Source organism: Pipistrellus kuhlii, unplaced genomic scaffold (genome assembly GCF_014108245.1).
Source record: "Pipistrellus kuhlii isolate mPipKuh1 unplaced genomic scaffold, mPipKuh1.p scaffold_m20_p_22, whole genome shotgun sequence".
In the NCBI taxonomy this organism is placed as follows: Eukaryota; Metazoa; Chordata; class Mammalia; order Chiroptera; family Vespertilionidae; genus Pipistrellus; species Pipistrellus kuhlii.
Genome location: NW_023425521.1, coordinates 3,081,340 through 3,099,494, shown reverse-complemented (window position 1 = coordinate 3,099,494; position 18,155 = coordinate 3,081,340). Strand labels below are relative to the sequence as shown.

General features: G+C 38.8%; 1 protein-coding gene across 4 annotated transcripts in view; it reads right to left on the bottom strand.

Moving 5' to 3' along the window:
- Positions 1-18,155, bottom strand: part of AP2B1 (adaptor related protein complex 2 subunit beta 1) — a 90,073-nt gene that overhangs the window by 35,891 nt on the left and 36,027 nt on the right. For all 4 annotated transcript variants that reach the window (XM_036450677.2, XM_036450678.2, XM_036450679.2 and 1 more), the window contains 2 exons: positions 16,443-16,702; positions 15,052-15,244 (listed from right to left, as the gene is read on the bottom strand). In XM_036450677.2, coding sequence (XP_036306570.1) covers positions 15,052-15,244; positions 16,443-16,702 — 453 coding nt within the window. The remainder of the gene's footprint in view (positions 1-15,051; positions 15,245-16,442; positions 16,703-18,155) is intronic.

Sequence of the window (18,155 nt, the reverse complement as noted above, 5' to 3'; positions counted from 1 at the left end):
TAAGCAATTTCTGCTCTAAGCTACAAAATATTCCAAACCTCTCCAGAATCTGGTTAGACATGGAACAAAAATCACATGCATAAATAAGTAAAAAGGTCATCATAAATAACAATCTGAATAACTGTAGAAGTATGAGAGAAAAAAAAGATACATCTACTTTCTCACACATATCACACATCTGCAGCATGACATCAAAAAAGCATGAAATTCCTTTTATCTAAGCAAATAATGATGCAATGTTTAATGGGATACAGGCACTACTGGAAATGTAAAGATATCAGGCAATGAAGGGAATACACAAATGCATAAAACCCAGACTTTGCCCACTGGCAGGAGAAATAAACACAAACAGAATATTAAGAGTAAAAAAAAAGAAGTTCTGAAGGGCCTCCTTCTGGCTGAAGATAATAAAAAGAAGCTTCAAAAAGGTGGTAGTGTGGGATTATAAAAAGCAAAAATGGGGGGTTATTTATTGAATGGAATGAACAAAGTCTGAAAAACACATACACGAATAAAAGCAAGATCAAGGAGGAGTATGGTTCAATTAAACTGGAGCACAGGATAGCTTTGGGGGCAGGGGGAGTAATGGGGAAAGGAAAGTTGTAGAAAATAAGTCTGCAAAGATAGGCTTATATTTTTAGTTTTTATTCCATAAAAACCTGGAATTTCTTAGACTAAAATTCAAGTGTACTATGAGTACTAATAATTACTTCAATTGTGTTTCATTATCTATGGTTTTTAGCTTTAGATACACAATGCAACGCGTTTTGTTTGTGTGTGTGTGTGTGTGGGGGGGGGGAACAGAAATTTAAAAAATAGTGATGTCTTGCCTGAGTCTCACCCCAGAGATGGTCTAATTGTTCGGGATATAGCCTGGCATCAGAATTTTGAAAAGCTTCCCTATGATTCTTACGCACAGACAAGGCTGAAAAACATTGCCTTAGAGCAGTGGTTGACAAACACATGAGGCTCTTTGGTCCCTTGAGTGTGGCTCTTCCACAAAATACCACGGCCTGGGCGAGTCTATTTTGAAGAAGTGGTGTTAGAAGAAGTTTAAGTTTAAAAAATTTGGCTCTCAAAAGAAATTTCAATCATTGTACTGTTGATATTTGGCTCTGTTGACTAATGAGTTTGCCGACCACTGCCTTAGAGAATTAACTATTATTTGAACTTGATTAATCTGTTGAGAGATGACTTAGAAGCTAATTCTTAAATAAAAAGGAAGTTAGAACTTGAGTAGAAAGAAAAACCCTTCAGAAGAATGCAAAATGCCTCATTTGTCCTGATACTTTGATCTGGTTTTGTGACTTTCTAATGGGTGAACTCCTTCCTTCTCCCTCCCACTATTGTCCTCCCTTCTGGTCAGGCTTACTATCCGAGCTTGAAAGAAATGGAATTTTTTAGAAGGACTTGGTTGGCACTCATTGGCAAGAAAAAAAACCAAAACACTGAGAGAGAAAGAGGAGTTTTATCAATGCTGAATTCAAGAAAAGCTCTTGAGGAAAAGACCCTCACCGACAGTGTTTAGGTCAAAAGAAGTAAAGCCCAATTATAGCCCTTATTTTCTTAAGCTATCAATCTTATTATCTCTGAGTATATGAACATCATCTTAGCTGGAAAAGATCTGAATGTACTCTCCCCCTCCTCAGGCCGCTGGTCAATTTAATTTAAAACCAAGGAAGAAACTAAAAAGAAATCCCGATATTCATTTCTTTATGTTCAGTATAGCAGATACAATTCGGCTAGAATCAAGAACTCTGATCTTTTTTTTTTTTTTTTTTTTTTTATTATATGTGAAAGTTACTTTTTAAAAAAAATATATTTTATTGATTTTGTACAGAGAGGAAGGGAGAGAGATAGAGAGTTAGAAACATCGATGAGAGAGAGTCATCAATCAGCGGCCTCTTGCACACCCCCTACTGGGGATATGCCCGCAACCAAGGTACATGCCCTTGACCGGAATCGAACCCAGGACCCTTCAGTCCCCAAGCCGACGCTCTATCCATTGAGCCAAACCGGTCCCGGCAAGAACTCTGATCTTACAAGAGAGGATCCAAGGACTGACTATTAGAGACATGAGGTCAGAAATATAAAGGCTCACCTAACTATGCTGTATGTCCAGAGAGCAAAGGGAAAAAAAAATTTCAGTATGTTTTCTAACTAGCAAAACTAAAGCTTTTCAGCACCGTTCTTCTTGACTGAAAAGCATTCTAAGGAACGTTATTATTCTCCTCTGAAAATATGACAACGGTAATTGCACAATGATGGCATGAGTGACTAATAGGGAGATGTCAGCAAGATGAGAGCCAATTACCCAGTGAGCGGCTTCTCTTATCTACTGTGACAAGCTGAATGATGCAGATATTAGTCAAGAAAGAAAATGAAAGCTAGAAAGCTGAACCCAGGAAAGTTGTCGTCATGCAGCCTGAACTCGCTATGAACCATTTCAGTGAGTTGCTCGTGTTATCTGGGGTCAGATGAGATTTATCTGTTTGGCAATACTTATTCGGTAGTGTACACAATCAGTAAAACTAGGATTTGTAAAAATTCAGTGTTATTTGTTATCCAGCAAGCTGTTGAAAGCAGGAATGAAACATGGTAGGTATGTAAGACATGGCTGTAATCTCAACCTGAGGTGTCCAGATTCTGTGTTTAAGTGTCTCTCTGAAGCTGTCCACTTCCCATCGTCCCCCGTATTGCCTTTCTCAGACTATTTTCTCTACAAAGGAAATAATATCACCGATAGCCAAGTAAAACAGAATGCAGAAAGATGAAAGATGGCGAGGTGCCAACTCAGGAAAAGAATATATCAGCCCTGACTGGTGTGGCTTAGTTGGTTGAGCGTTATCCTGAGGACCAAAAAGTCACTGGTTGGATTCCTGGTCAAGGCATAGGCCCAGGTTATAGGTTTGATTTGTACAGGAGGCAGCCAATTGATATTTCTCTCTGTCTCTCTCAAAAACCAATAAAAACAAAAAAAGATACTTATTTTTTAAAAATAAAGTATTTCAAATGCTAAAAATTGAGAAATTTTCATAAAGTTCTGTAGCTGATAACCAAGTCCAAATGTTCTACTAGAGGAATAGAACTCCAATCTCGAACCTAAAGCATAGTAGTTGTAGTCATTAAATGGTACTTAGAATACTACTAATATCTGGCCTCTTTATTATGCCAGGAGTAGTGCTGAACAGGGCTCAGTTCATGCTGAACTACACAACGTGTCCTTGCAATGTTAGTTCAGTAACTGGATAGAAAACTGTGATTTCATGGTCACCCATTATAACTAATGAACTAAAGGGATTTTAGTATGATTACATAAGCTCTGCAAGCACAGCCAGGATGAGCCAAAAGTTAGAGCTGAGTTTGCATACAGCTCTAGCTCACATAGATCAAAAGGAAAAACCCTCGATCCAATGGTAGTATGTTACAATAGCAGAACCACATAGAAGTTCTATAAGGAAACAGGTCTGCCTGGCTCCAAGATAAGAGGGAAAAAAAATCTTTTATAAAGTTTATCAACTGAACCTTGGCTGGTGTGACTTAGTTGGTTGGAACATCGTCCATACACGAAAAGGTGGGGGGCTGAATCCCTGGTAAAGGCCCAGACTGGAAGCAACCGATCTATGTTTCTCTCTCAAATCTCTCTCATCAATGTTTCTCTCTCTCTCTCTCTCTCTCTCTCTCTCTCTCTCTCTCTCTCTCTCTCTCTCTCTCTCTCTCTCTCCCTTCTCCCTCTCTCTAAAATTCAATGAAAAAAACAAAACAAAACACAGCATATCCTCAGCTGAGGATTAAAAAAAAGTTTATCAACGGAGATGGCCGCTGAGCAGACACACACAAATTCTAATTTTTTTTTCAAAATATCACAACAATCTGGATTAGATGTATTTGAGATACATCTGACCAGTCCAAAGTACCTTCCTGCTTCTAAAACTGTGGAGTTGTCCAAGTATCTAAAGACATTCTCCTAAGTAGAGGTGTAGATCTTAAGCTCAGATATTTCTTTGCTCCCATCTATAGTTATTTGCTACTTTCCAGAACTGGTTTAATTGAAGGGAGTCTAAGGAATGCTTCAGGTTAAATAGCTTACTGATAGCTCTGTTATTCTGACTCAGAACAGAATGTTGTACAAACAGTATACAAAGAGTCCATCACAAACAATAAAACTTATACCAAAACTCTATTGGTGTAAAAAATATCAATTTGTATTTCTTCCTATTAGGGTATTAGATTTTAGAAGGCACAATTCATCTCCTAGGTGAACGTATGATTTTCAGCTGTTGGGCTGCGAATTTTAATTTGATCTTCAAAAGGCTATTCAAAAAAGTATCATAAACTATAATCAAATTGGTAAAAGAATCTGTAATCATGCAAAAGCTACTCAACTAATGGCTGAGAACAGCCTTAAATGAGTATATCATACAAAACTATCAAGATACTCAACTTTACAGAAAAAAAGGCTATATAAGCAGAAAAGTAGGAGGATGTAACATATTACTTCTTGAGATGGAACAGAAAACAGAATGTGACAAAAAGTCCTCAGAATGGCCACTACCACTACCAAAGAGTATTATGCTAAGTAAAATTCTCAAGTCAGACAATTTCATGTTGAATCTGGTAAAAATCTACAAGAGAAGTTCTACATCTCATTTTCCTTTGTAGTATAATACTTACTACCTTCCCATGCAGGGTGAGGCAAAAGTGTGTGAAATACAGTTTATTCTTATGTGTGTGTTTTTTTTATTAGTTATTGTATTATTTTCCATATGAACAACTGTAAATCTACTTTTCCCCACCCTGTATATTTGACACCTGTCTGCCTCCTACTAGAATATAAGCTTGTATGGACTCATCACAACCATATTTGCAGTACATAGAATAGAGCCTGTCATAGAATATTTATTGAGTAAGTATCCTACTAACCATGTAAACAGGACTATTGGCAATATTATTTCTTAGGGAAACATTTTTGAAATGAATCATTTTACTGGAGAAAATTATCATAAAATCAACAGAAGGCTGACACAATAGTTTCATCAACTGGTCTAAAGCACCACATATGCATCAATCTTGCCAACACACATGAACAGAGCCAATTGGGGGGAGGCCCCTACACAAGGCCAAAGCCCTTTCTAGAGAGGAGACGCATTGTCTGAGTAGTTTTGACAGCCAGTTTTCAGCGAAAGAATGTCCTGAACGTTATTTATTTGCCCTGGAAGTACTAGTGCTTTATATCACAACTCATCGATGTGATTTTGTGGTTCTACTTAAAAAAGAGGGTAAGAAGAACAATCTTGTCCCTTTTGCTGCAAGATAGATATATAAACTTATCCAGTCCCCCTTCCTATGTATAAATACACTTCTACAGTCCTTCTTAAACTTTCATGTGCCTCCTAGTGGCATACAAATCCAAACTCATACACCCAGGGCACAGAGAAGCCTAGGGCAAACAAACCTTGTGTTTTATCTTAAACATTCACACTGCTTTAACACATCAGTATTTAGTCTATGTTTACATTACTTACCTTCAAGTAAGACTAACATTGCAAGACAATGAGCCACGTTTATTCTGCAGCTTCAGATGCACCCTACGCTATCTGTGTACTCCAGAGATGGTTACGCCAGTTTGAGAAGATCAAAGGTAAGTAAGACTAGATTCTATTCTAGAAGATGACAATAACAAACTGAAACAATCACAGGATAGTGGAAAATATATAAACTCTGATGTTTTGAAAAAGTTCTGGGTTCAAATCCCAACACTTAACATGTTTCGGACCAGTAGTTTTATTGGTAGCTTTAACCAGTGGCCAGATAAGTTTCTATTGAAGGAGTACAAAAAATGTTTTACATAAATGTTAAAGGCATGCTTTAAAATTAAAGCACTTGAAGTTATTTATTACATGTTCTTACAAAGTTAATATTTTTTAAAGTATGATACTTTGTAAAACACTGTGTAATATGAAGCGAGAATTCTCGTGATCCGTCCGCAATGTGTTAGATTTGCATGGAAAACAGTATGGAGTCTCCTCAAAAAATTAAATATGGAACTGCATTTGACCCAGTAATCCCACTTCTAGTAATACAGCCCAAGACAGCGGTTGCCAACCGGTGGTCTGCGGACCACTGGTGGTCCATGAGGTCTGAAAGGTTGGCGATCGCTGGCCTAAGACACCTGAAATACCAATCAGAAAGACTGTATGCACCCCTATGTTCAAAGCAGCAATGTTCACTATAGCTAAGATCTGGAAACAGCTTAAGTGCCCAGCAGTAGATGAGTGGACACAAAGTTGTGGTACATTTCTATGGAATACTATACAGCAGTAAAAAAAGAAGGACCTCTTACCCTTTGAGACAGCATGGAGGGACCTGGAGAGTATTATGCTAAATGAGATAAGTCAGTCAGAGAAAGACAAGTGTCACATGTGGAATCTAAGTAACAAAATAAACTGATGAACAGAATGGATCCAGGGACATGGAAGCATGGAACAGAAGGCAGAATCTCGGAGAGAAGGCAGGGAGGGAGGACCAACCAAGGACCTTGCATGCATATTTGCAAAGCACACTGACACAAACAATGGATTGGTGAGGGCCTGGGGCAGGGGCGGGGGTGCAGGTGACGGCTGGAGGGAGTCAGTAGGGGAAAAGGGGAACATATATAATACGATCAACAATAAAGAATTATTAAAAAGAAAGAAAAATAGGACTCATTTGCTATGTCTTCTCCAGTTTTCTATAAAATGAAGCTCAATACTAATTACTTTGCAGGGTTATTTTGACGAATAAAAATGATAAAAATTCTAACACAGGGACTGGCACAGACATAGACACTCAATAATTGGTAATTATTCCTTTGACTTCCAGAGATCAACCTTGACTAAATCCATGCACTTATTAAAAAAAAAAAAAAATTAGTGGTTATAGAAGTCACACTGAAGAATTACCAGGCAAAAGTGGGCCACAATATACAAAGATCTCTCCACAACACTACCAACTCCAAAATAAGCTCTGAAATCACTACAAATCTATTCCAAAGGAAGAAATATAAAAATGCAAAACCAGGCCTGGCTAGTATGCACAGTAGTTAGAGCATCGTCCTGCGCACCAGAGGGTCACAGGTTCAAATCCTGGTCAAGGGCACATACTTGGGTTGCAGGTCCAACCCCCCCACCCCCCCCAGCCCCCGGGTTGTGGGCCCATGTGAGAGGCAACCAATCTATGTGTCTTTGTCACATGGATGTTTCTCTATCTTTCCCTCTCTTCCACTCTCTCTAAAAACCAATGGAAAAAATATCTTCATGTGAGAATTAACAAAAAAAGAAAAAGAAATAGAAGCAGAGGAGGAGGTTTTTGAAAAGCATGCAGTGGAGTCAGGAAAAGGCAGTTTCTCCTCTAGTCCACTCCATTCCAGCTAGGCACACTGAGAGCACATTCCCCGGGCAGGAAACCCTTCGTCAGCATGAAGGGCTCTCTCGATAATGCTTCCTTCCCATTTTTGATGTACAATAGCACCATTTTTCTAAGTAGAGTAATACACAGCACCTTGGATGAACAAAAGGTTATAATTTAGCCAAGGCCTCTGCTGATGCTTGAAAGTAAAGGCAGTAAATAATTTGAGATGAAATGACTACTTTAGTGATCCTCAGAGATATCAGACTTATTCCAGATGGTTATCTTTATTACATGTATGCAAGAATCATATACATGGGCATTGGGTCACCTTCCACACTACAAACCAGAAAGATTTGCTCTGTGAAAAAACAACCTTAGATGAGCAGTTTTTTAGATTCAGTATCAGAGGCCTCAAAAGATACATACACAGTTTTTAAATCAAAGAGAAAAAAAAACCCAAGTAACTACTTTTGTAAGACTACACCTGAATAGTACACCACCATGCTCTACATACAGAACAGAGTAAGTTCCATTACCTGAATTCATTTTATATTAGGCAACAGTTAAGTTTATACTAAAAGAAGAAGGAAATTTATCTGTGGACTTCAAGCCAAAGAGAATACGGTAGTCCCCCCATTATCTGCAGGGGAATCCATTCTAAGATCCCCAGTGAATGCCTGAAACAGCAGATAGTACCAAACACTACATAGGCAATATTTTTCCCTATAATACATTCTATGACAAAGTTTATCTTATAAATTAGGCACAGTAAGACATTCACAATAATAAAAAAATAAAATAATTATAACAATATATTGTAATAAAAGTTATGTGAATATAGTCTATCTCTCTCCGATAACCAACCTGATAAATGAGATGGCTACTAAGAGACTAACAGGTAGGTAGTGTAGCTACACTGGACAAAAGAACAATTTGTATCTGAGTGGGACAGCATGAGATTTCATCACATCTCTATATATAAAAAGCCAGCAAACAGAACGCTGTGATGACCAGAATGACAGTTGCAATGCGCCTTCTGTGGCTAGCAAACAGGACGCATCTGAGGTGGGGCTGGCCAGCCAACCTCCTACGGCCTCTCCCCCAGGCTGGCCCTGCTCCCTAACAGCCTTTTCCATTCCATCAAGGGCAGGCCAGCCAACCTCCTGCAGCCCCCACCCCCCCAGCCTGGCCCCACCCCAATTAGGGGCCAGGACGACCAGCCAATCACCCACAACTCCTCCCCCTGGCCCCCAATCAGCCATCTCATTCGAGGGTGGGGCCCGCCGGCCCACCACCCACAGCCCCTTCCCCTGGTTGGCCACACCCCCGAACAGCCCCCACCACCCCCGATTGCTCCACAGCCCCTTCCCCTGGCCAGATCTATCCCTGATTGCCACCCCCCCCCACTCCAATGAGGGATGGGTTTGGCTGGCCCACCACCCATAGCCCCTCCCCTTGGCTGGCCCCACCCCCAACTGGCTACCCCACCCCAATCAGGGGCAGGACCCACCAGCCAATTGCCCTCAGCCCCTCCCTGCACCCCGGCTTTGATTGGGCCCTGATTGGGGCCGGGCCAGCCAGTCCCCACCTGTGCACAAATTTGTGCACTGGGGCCTCTAGTTATTCATCATAGTGCACAATTTAAAACTTAGGAATTGTTTATTTATGAAATTTCCTATTTAATATATTTGCAATCATAGAAAATAAAAAAATCATTGATAAAAGGACTAATGCATTTCCTGAATGATATTTTAGGAAGTCAAATTCACTAAATCTCAAAAATTCTCAAGTGCAATAATGAAAGAGGGTGAACAAGATCTAATGGAAGGATCTTCAGGATAGGAAAAGAGAATAACATCTTCTAGTGAATATCAAGCTTAAAAACAAGAATAGAAAATGGGTAGCCAATCACCCCCTGGCCTCCCCCCCAAAAAAACATACAAAAACCCAACTATTTTCAGTTTCTAATTATGGAAAGTAAACAAGGGTTATAGAAAGACTTTAGGACTGAACAACTAAACCTAAATTGGTCAAATTCAACTTTTGCTCAACTTCTGATAGTTGTATCACCTAAAAGCAAATCACAATGGAAAAATGTCCCGAGAGAAAGAACAAAGATAAAGTCAGAGAGATTTATTTTTTATAGGAGGTGCCAAAGAGGCTTATCAGAATATAATTCTTCTATGGAAATTACTGTCTTGGCTAAGAGATCAACTTTTAATATTTTTACCTAACTCCATTTGAAATTTCATATGGCTCAATTTTCTCAACCTAGGAGGCAAAGTTTAAATAGCCTAGGTATCTTTTAAAAACAAGTGTTTAGGTCCTCCCAGAACTTATTTGCTCTGGGGTTGGGCCCAGACACTAACAGTATTTTTTTAAATATGGTGCTAATTATGTAGTTAAAATTGAGAACCACATGCTTGAAATCAAAGGTTAGTAGCTGCCATACTCCATTAGCAGCACACCACTGACCTCTATGGGTGAGGTCCTGTTAGAACTAATGATAAAAACAGCCATAGTCCAGAGCAGCGGTCGCCAATCAGTTGTCCGTGGACCACGCTGGTGGTCCCTGAGGTCCAAAGGGTGGCGACCACTAGTCTAGAGGTCTTGTTGATAGCCTTTCTGAAATGAACAACGAGCTTATTATAACCCAGGGCCAGATAAGCACATAACTCTAATCCTGGCCATATTTAAGTGGGGTCTGGGTCAAATTTTATCATTCTTAGCAACAATAATTTTCCCTCTTCAACAATCATTTTGAACACTGAAAATGATTGTTGAACAGGGAAAATTATTGTTGCTAAGAGTGATTTTACCAGCATGGCTCATAAAATTATTTATACATGTTAGGTTATTTAAACTTTGCCGCCTAGGTTGAGATATTAAAAAATAGAAAAAAGATAACACGTCTCTTTCCTTCCATGCTAAAATGGGCCAAGAAATAAGAGCATAGAATTTTGGGCCAGACAACATCAAAACATACGGCTTCTTTCTCCCCTCCATCTTTCAAACTTAATTTGTCATTCTTAGGTACAATAAGCAACCAGGAAAATTAATAATTATGGTTGTTAACGCATTAACTTGAGAAGGATGTAGCATTTAACTTGTGGTTGATGCATCAACAGAATAGGAAAAGCTATTTCAATGTTTATAAGGGATTTGTGGAAGTCAGCATGAATATTTCAATATTCATTTGTCAGTGTCCTGAGTCTCTAAGGAAGCTAGCTATACAGCATTGCAGAATAATCTTCTGAGGAAAATACTGTTCTTATATTATCAGTCAACTACAGCCACTGAAGATATGAATTTGAAAAGCAAACACTTATATCCCCCAGAAACACTATAGGAGTGCTCGTTTATGTCACTATAAGCTGGAGTCCAGAGTTTGGTCAGAGTAGACTCTGAAAGCAGGACTTCCATTAGTAAAATGCACAACCCACAGAGTTATGACTATAATCCTATTTCCTTAGATTCTCTACCTGCCAAAAAGTAAATGTACCTATAATGGTGGACATGAATGCAAGATAGAATACTGCTCATAAAGTAGAAGAGAAAAATGCTGGTATATATAGTAAAAAATAAGGTTTATTTTATTTTATTTTATTTTATGTAATCTCTGAGAACATACATTTTCCTCTCATGGCATCTGCCTTCTAATTTCTGATGTTGAATAAATCAGTTTCTAGCCATTAGGTTGACAAACATCTTATTTGCAGGAGAGATCCAAGATGGCTGCGCCCAGGTGAACACCTAGCCGCAGCCGCACACAACAATTTCAATAAAATACAACTAAAATATAAAACGGACATTGCCCAGAACTACAGGAAGGTTGACTGACTGGAAATTCTACAGTGAGAAGCAAGGAGAAAACCAGAAGGAGGTGCGGAGGAGCTGGAAAAGCCCAAGGTACGGAGACGCAGCGCGCGGAGAGGACGGAGCCGGAGAGGAGGGAGGCCGAGTGCCTGGCGGGCGTTCCCAAGAGGAAAGGAGATAAAACTCCGACTGTGCTGGGCCCCCGACTGCTCTGATCCCCAGTTTTAAGCCAGACCCCGGGGACTCAGGCTCAGCCATAGGGAGCCGGGCTGTAAGGCGGAACCCCGGGGAAGTGGCGAAAGGAGGTCCCAGCGGTGCGCACACTGCGCGCAGAGAAGGGACGGTTGGCTGTGCCGCGGGATTGCCCTGACGGGAAGGAGACTGGGGCTCCAGACTGCTCTGAACGCCACCTCCAACTCCACTTCCAACTGAACTGAACCCCAATACCGGGCTCATTGTGGGAGAGCATAGACTGTTTGACAGCAGGCGAAAATCGAGGGCACCTTTCTCTCAGAGGCGCCGACAGCAAGCTCTGACGGACCCGCATAGGGCGGGGCTGACGGAAGCCAAAGCTGCAGGCTCCACCCTGAAACCCCGTCCCATCTGTACCTGCGAAATGCGACAACAAAATAGATCACAAACGAAAGAAATGGAGGACAAAAAGCATCTGGATATAGAGTTCAAATCTACGCTTATAAGGTTTTTCAAGAATTTCCTAGAAAAGATGGATAAGGCCTATGAGGATATGAAAAGAGATCAACTAGAATTAATAAGGGATCAACAAGACATAAAGAATACATTGTCTGAAATAAAAAATATTTTACAGAGTCCTAAAAACAGAAGGGAAGATCACAAGAATCAAGTCAAAGATTTGGAACATAAAGAGCCAGAAGACACTCCTCCACAGAAGCTAGAAGGCAAGAGAATCCAGAAAATTGAAGATAATGTAAGAAACCTCTGGGACAACTTCAAGCGAACCAACATCAGAATTATTGGGGTCCCAGAAGATGAGAGAGAGCAAGATATCGAAAACATACTGAAAGAAATAGTGACAGAAAACTTCCCCCACCTGGGGAAAGAATTAGACTTACAAGTCCAGGAAGCGCATAGAACTCCAAACAAAAGGAATCCAAAGAGGACCACACCGAGACACATCATTATTAAAATTCCAAGAGCAAAAGACAAAGAGAGAATATTAAAAGAAGCAAGAGCAAAGAAGGTAGTAATCTATAAAGGAGCACCTATACGATTGTCAGCTGACTTCTCAACAGAAACCATGCAGGCCAGAAGGGAATGGCAAGAAATATTCAAGGTGATGAATAGCAAGAACCTACAGCCAAAAATAATCTACCCAGCAAAGCTATCACTCAGAATCGAAGGCCAGATAAAGAGCTTCACTAATAAAAAAAAGCTAAAGGAGTTCATCACCGCCAAACCAGATTTATATGAATTGCTGAAGGGGGTTCTTTCAGAAGAGAAAGTAAACAAAGATAAAAATTATGAACAACAAATACGTAACTATCAACAAGTGAATCTAAAAACCAAGGAAATTAAAAAAATCTGATGAACAATATTAACTGTTGAATATAATAGAATCAGAGGTATGGAAGGGGAGTGAACTGACAATTCTTGGGGAAAAGGGGAGAGGGGGGCGTGGGAAGAGACTGAACATAAACTGTGCTCATATGGATGAGGACAATGGGGAGAGGGGAAAGGGCAGAGGGTGGGGTGGGAACCTGGTGGAGGAGAGCAATGGTGGGGGGGGGGGGAAGGAACATTTGTAATAATATGAACAATAAAAACTTATAAAAAAAAAAAAAAAATAAATAAAATAAAAAAAATAAAATAAAATAAAAAAAAAAATAAAAAAAAAAAAAAAAAAAAGAAATAAAACCAACCCTTGAGGCTCTATTATTACTGTTTTTTCTGCTGCTCATTTCTTCTCAAACTTGGAAATATATCAGCAGAAATAGGTTAAAATGATTACTATGTTTCGTAAAATTACTGCCAAAAAAAATCAGAGCTCTGCCCAGCTGGCATAGCTCAATGGTTGAGTGTCAACCTATGAACCAGGAGATCATGGTTCAATTCCCAGTCAGTGTAGGGCATGCAGGAGGCATTTGATGCTTCTCTCTCTCTCTTCCTCTCCCTTCCTCTCTGAAGTCAATAAAAATGTTTTAAAAAATAAAAATAAATCAGAGCCCCATGGCATCCTCCATTTCTAAAATAATTCTCCTTAGGTTATGGCTTACCCTTGCCCTAATTTTATTTCTGAGTGCCATTATTAGTCAAGACAGAGATGGTTCAACCAGTGATGTGCTTCAGCTAAAATCCATCAAGTTAGGCAATGATTTGCTAATTTTGAGTGTTAAAATATTCTCCCAAAGGGTCATCACCATATTCTTAACTAATTTTTATTGTGGCTTATAGAATTTCTCACATTACTTTATAGAAGCTAAAGAATCCTATTTAAAGTACTCTTTTTACATCATCTAAACAGTGTGCCCAAAGTGTAAATGCCAATTATAAATTGTTTGTATGTAAGAAAGTCAGGATAAACTAAAAATTCTGGGATAAATTTGTCAGGTTTCAAATTCCAGCCTTCTCCACTAGCAATATGACCTTGGGAAGTAAATCTCGTTTGCTCATTTATGAAGTAGGGATACCGATACTATCTCATAAGATTTTTCGGAAAATAAAATGTGAAAAACATCTATAAAATGCTGATTCGCATACCGGCTCAAAAATGTTTTCAATTACAACAACAATGAATTTATTATTCTTTCTTCTCTTTAACTACCAACATTGCTTCTTTTAAAATGTCCTACAAAGGTTGCTTTAAGCAGATTTTTTAAACTAAAGGTAAATCTATAAAGATAAGAATAATCAACAACTTAACTATTAGAAACTTTTCTGTTCTTGCCTTACCTTCAAAACCAAGTACCAAATGTACTAAAAGACTAACTGTAACGTTTCTGAATGAGAAATACACAATAAACATTCAAGAAAAAAAAAAAAAAAAAAAAAAAAAAAAAAAAACATCTTATTTGCAATTGTCTGGCTAAAAGAGCCCATCTAACCCATCACAGTTAAGAACCTAGTTTGCAGGGAGCCATGTAATGAGACCTGTTATTTTTCTGGCCTACACAAAGGAAAGGTCATCTTTAATATTTCTCATTTATCTTCTACAGCAACAAAAACTAATTTTGGTTCCCATTGGTGGCATATATTCAGATACCCTAGACTTTGGAGCCTTTTAGTATTAGAATCCTGGAAGCTAATTAAATTGGAGGTATGATGGGGTGGGAGCAGGGGGAGGGGAAGAACCTATTAAGCACTACTTCCCAACTGTAATAAAGGTGTATTTTTAACACAAATGGCTGCCTCAAAATCTTTTAGAGTTAGATAGGCCATAAGCTATAAAATATTAAAAAGGCAAAGGTTTGAAAGCCTTCAAAAAACAAACAAAAAAAAACCGATCTCCATGAGGTCACTTAAATGCTATTGAGGTGAAAAGGGGAATTACAGAGGCTATCCAGAGTTAAACAGCAGGAGCAATAATGAGCTCTGGAAAAGAACACTAACCATCAAGATTGCTGAACAGACTGGTTAAACATCAAAAGTTCTATTTAGAGGCAGGACAACAAAATAATCCTGTACACTTGTAGACATACCACTGATGGACAGTATCATTAATTTGCTAAAGATAAATAATCTGTTCTTTATCAGAGGGCAATGCTTTGCTTATCAAGGAAAGATCTAGTTCTAAAAAGCCAAATAATTTAAAGTTCTTTAGCAAATCAAGAGTGAAAACAACCTCGAGGAAGAAGGAAGAAAGATGCTTACCAGACTATCTAGTCCTCCTCCCAAGAGATCCACTGCTCCCACCTGCATGGAGGATACCTGTGGCACATTGACTGGAGGACCGAGATCAAGGTTTAAAAGGTCCCCTAGAAGGTCCCCTTGAGAGGGAATAACCTGAGTCTGTTCCAGGTTGGTGGCAGTGGTGGTGCCGACAGGGCTGTCACCTGCATCAGTGCTGCAGACACACATACAAAGAAGGGAAGAGAGAAAAATCAGTTTCACCTGGGACGTAATAAGGTGGCAACAAGTGAATGTCAGTTATGTAAAACACTGCCCCCCCCCAGGGGGGGAGGTTGATGTACATGAAGAAATAACAACAATTCTTATTTTCATCAAAATATAGTTATTAAAATGGAAAGAAATGTAATATAACGTAATCAGTCAATTTTAATGGAGTACCTACTCTAGGAGGAAGAGCTGCCTCTGGTGCCCGTTGGTCAGCTGAATGGCACTTCCGCTATGGGAGCACACTGACCACCAGGGGGAGCTCCTGGGTTGAGCGTCTGGCCCTGGTGATCAGTGCATCTCATAGCAACTGGTCATTTGGTTGTTCGGTTGCTTAGGCTTTTATTTATTTTATTTTTTTAAGTTTTATTTTTTATTAAATTATTATCTGTGTACATGTCTTACAATTTCCCCCCAACCCCCGGCTTTTATATATATATAGATAGATAGCCTTAACTGCCTGAATATGCTGAAGTTTATGTGTGTGTTCCCTTAATTGTCAGATCATTTTTAAAACTTTTCTTAGGTAATGAAAATAGTATAATAAAAATACATATATGCCTGGCTGGTGTTGCTCAGTGGTCGAGTGTTGACCAGTGAACTAGGAAGTCACAGTTCAATTCCCAATCGGGGCATATGCAGAAGTTTGTGGGTTTGATCCCCAGTGTGGGTCGTGCAGGAGGCACCTGATCAATGATTCTCTCTAATCATTGATGTTTCTATCTCTCTTTCTCCCTTCCTCTCTGAAATCAATAAAAAAAAAAAAAGTATTAAAAAAAAAAAAAAAAAGATAGCTAAGTGTGCATGTAGTCTTTTTCCCCCAAGTTTTCAACTCTGGGAAAATTTCTAGTCTCATCTTACTAAGAGATAAACAACTTCCAAACTTGATCAGTTTAGAAGATCTTCATAATTTTCTAAACCATACTCTTATCAACTCCTGGATTAGAAGCAAGGGATCTTTCATCCATTCTGTGGTCTTTCACCCATTGTGTGCATGTGTGGTCACAGCTATTCAGACAGAGCCCCAGGGCAGTATAGTAGAGGTCTGCTTCCATTTTTGCAAACTTACTAGATATAAAAGCATGAGGAAGACCAACTCTGTCTAAGCAAAGAGACATTTCTCACTCAAACCCATTTCACCCGCTTACCTCCCATGATGTATTGGCAAGTGTTTGCGATGGATTCCGTGACTTCCTTCCACAAAAGCATTGGGAGGCTTGTGGTACACAGAGGCCAAAGAACCAATGTGGCAGATCAGCTCATCCAGCAGAGTTGGCTCAATAAGATCTGTCTCCTCAGAGATCAGTGGCTTCTCAGACAAGACTACTTCTTTGGCTGTGACAGGGTCGGTTGAGAGAAGCCGCCAATAAATATAGCCCCTATCTCGAAGGTCAGGATTATCGGAATCCTAATGAAAAGAGAAAGGCAAGAAGGTTTAAATGAAGCTGTTCAGAAACCCAAACTGCCAGATTTATTATCAAAGCAATGCTGTAGTGACTTACACACCGTGGCTCTTAAGACTCAACTTAGACTCAATACCATTTTTATAGTCATAATTCTATTAACTCTATGTTTCAACAAATCTAAACATAAATTGAGATGGGTTACTCTTAAAATTCAAAGCCAAGTTGGGAAAAGCAAAATAAAGTTTAGTCTAGTAAAAATTAGTGAAATGGCTTTGGAAGATACAAATGTTTTTTAACTGCTATAATATTAACAGAATTATTAATGAAATACATCTTATATATTTCACTCATACCTTCTTTCTTCACTCAAATATTTAAGTATCTCCTATGGAGACACTGTCTAGACCCTGGAAATAGAGATAACAAACAACAGTGTCTGACTTTACTGAACTCACAGGGTACTAATTATTACAATTTTGTATGAGATGTAACTATTTTCTGTTAAAAGTTTTATCAATGTCACATCATGATTTAGAAGTGTCTAATATAAAAATAAGTCTCTCCCAATCATCTGGCCCTTCCCCACCTTTAACTCCCCATCCCCAAAATAGCCATGTTAAGTGTGTTATTTATCTTTCTAGACAGCTCCCACACATTCGCATACTTATTTTACACGAAACCAGTTTCATACTATATATACTGCTCTGCAAGTTGCTTTCCACATTGGCACATACAGTTGTAGTCTGCCACTGTATTTGTAGCACTCATTATTTACTGGCGCCCTACTGATGGACATTTAGGTTGTTGCCTATCTATCTATCTATCTATCTGTTTATAATCATTAAAAAGTGGCAATAAATATCCTGGTATGTACCTCTGAGAGTTAAGTCTATATGGTGGCATTTATTTATGCACGAGTTGTTCCAGTGGTATCATGTTATTAAAAGCAACAATAAGTCCTTATTTCAATTTTTGTATTTAAAACTCACATACAAAAATAGTTTCTTTATACTAGGCCAGTTTGAGGGCTTCCACATGAGTTTATAAAATGAACAGGTTCATTATTTAGCCACCTAAAGCACATGTAATTTAGCTCAATACCAGGAATGATCCAAGTGGTTTTAACTACATAGTTTTAAGTGGTTTTTCTTAGTCATATATTGTTGATACTTACCAACCATAAATATTAGGTTCTTATTTTACAAACTTGAGAAAAATATCCCAACTTCCAGTGGAAAAGAGTTATATAAATGTGGTTGTCCTTTTATGCAAACTACTCAGATACCATTAATTGTACAGAAAAGGCAAGCTCAGAGAAACTGCTTAATAGTTATTTATAGCCAAATATGAAATAATATCCTCAATTATCTTAAAATTACTAAGGTCAGTTATACCTGCTGGCTTATACACAACAGTGCTTTTGGCCGGGAAAGCAGGAATGGATATTCTCAAAGT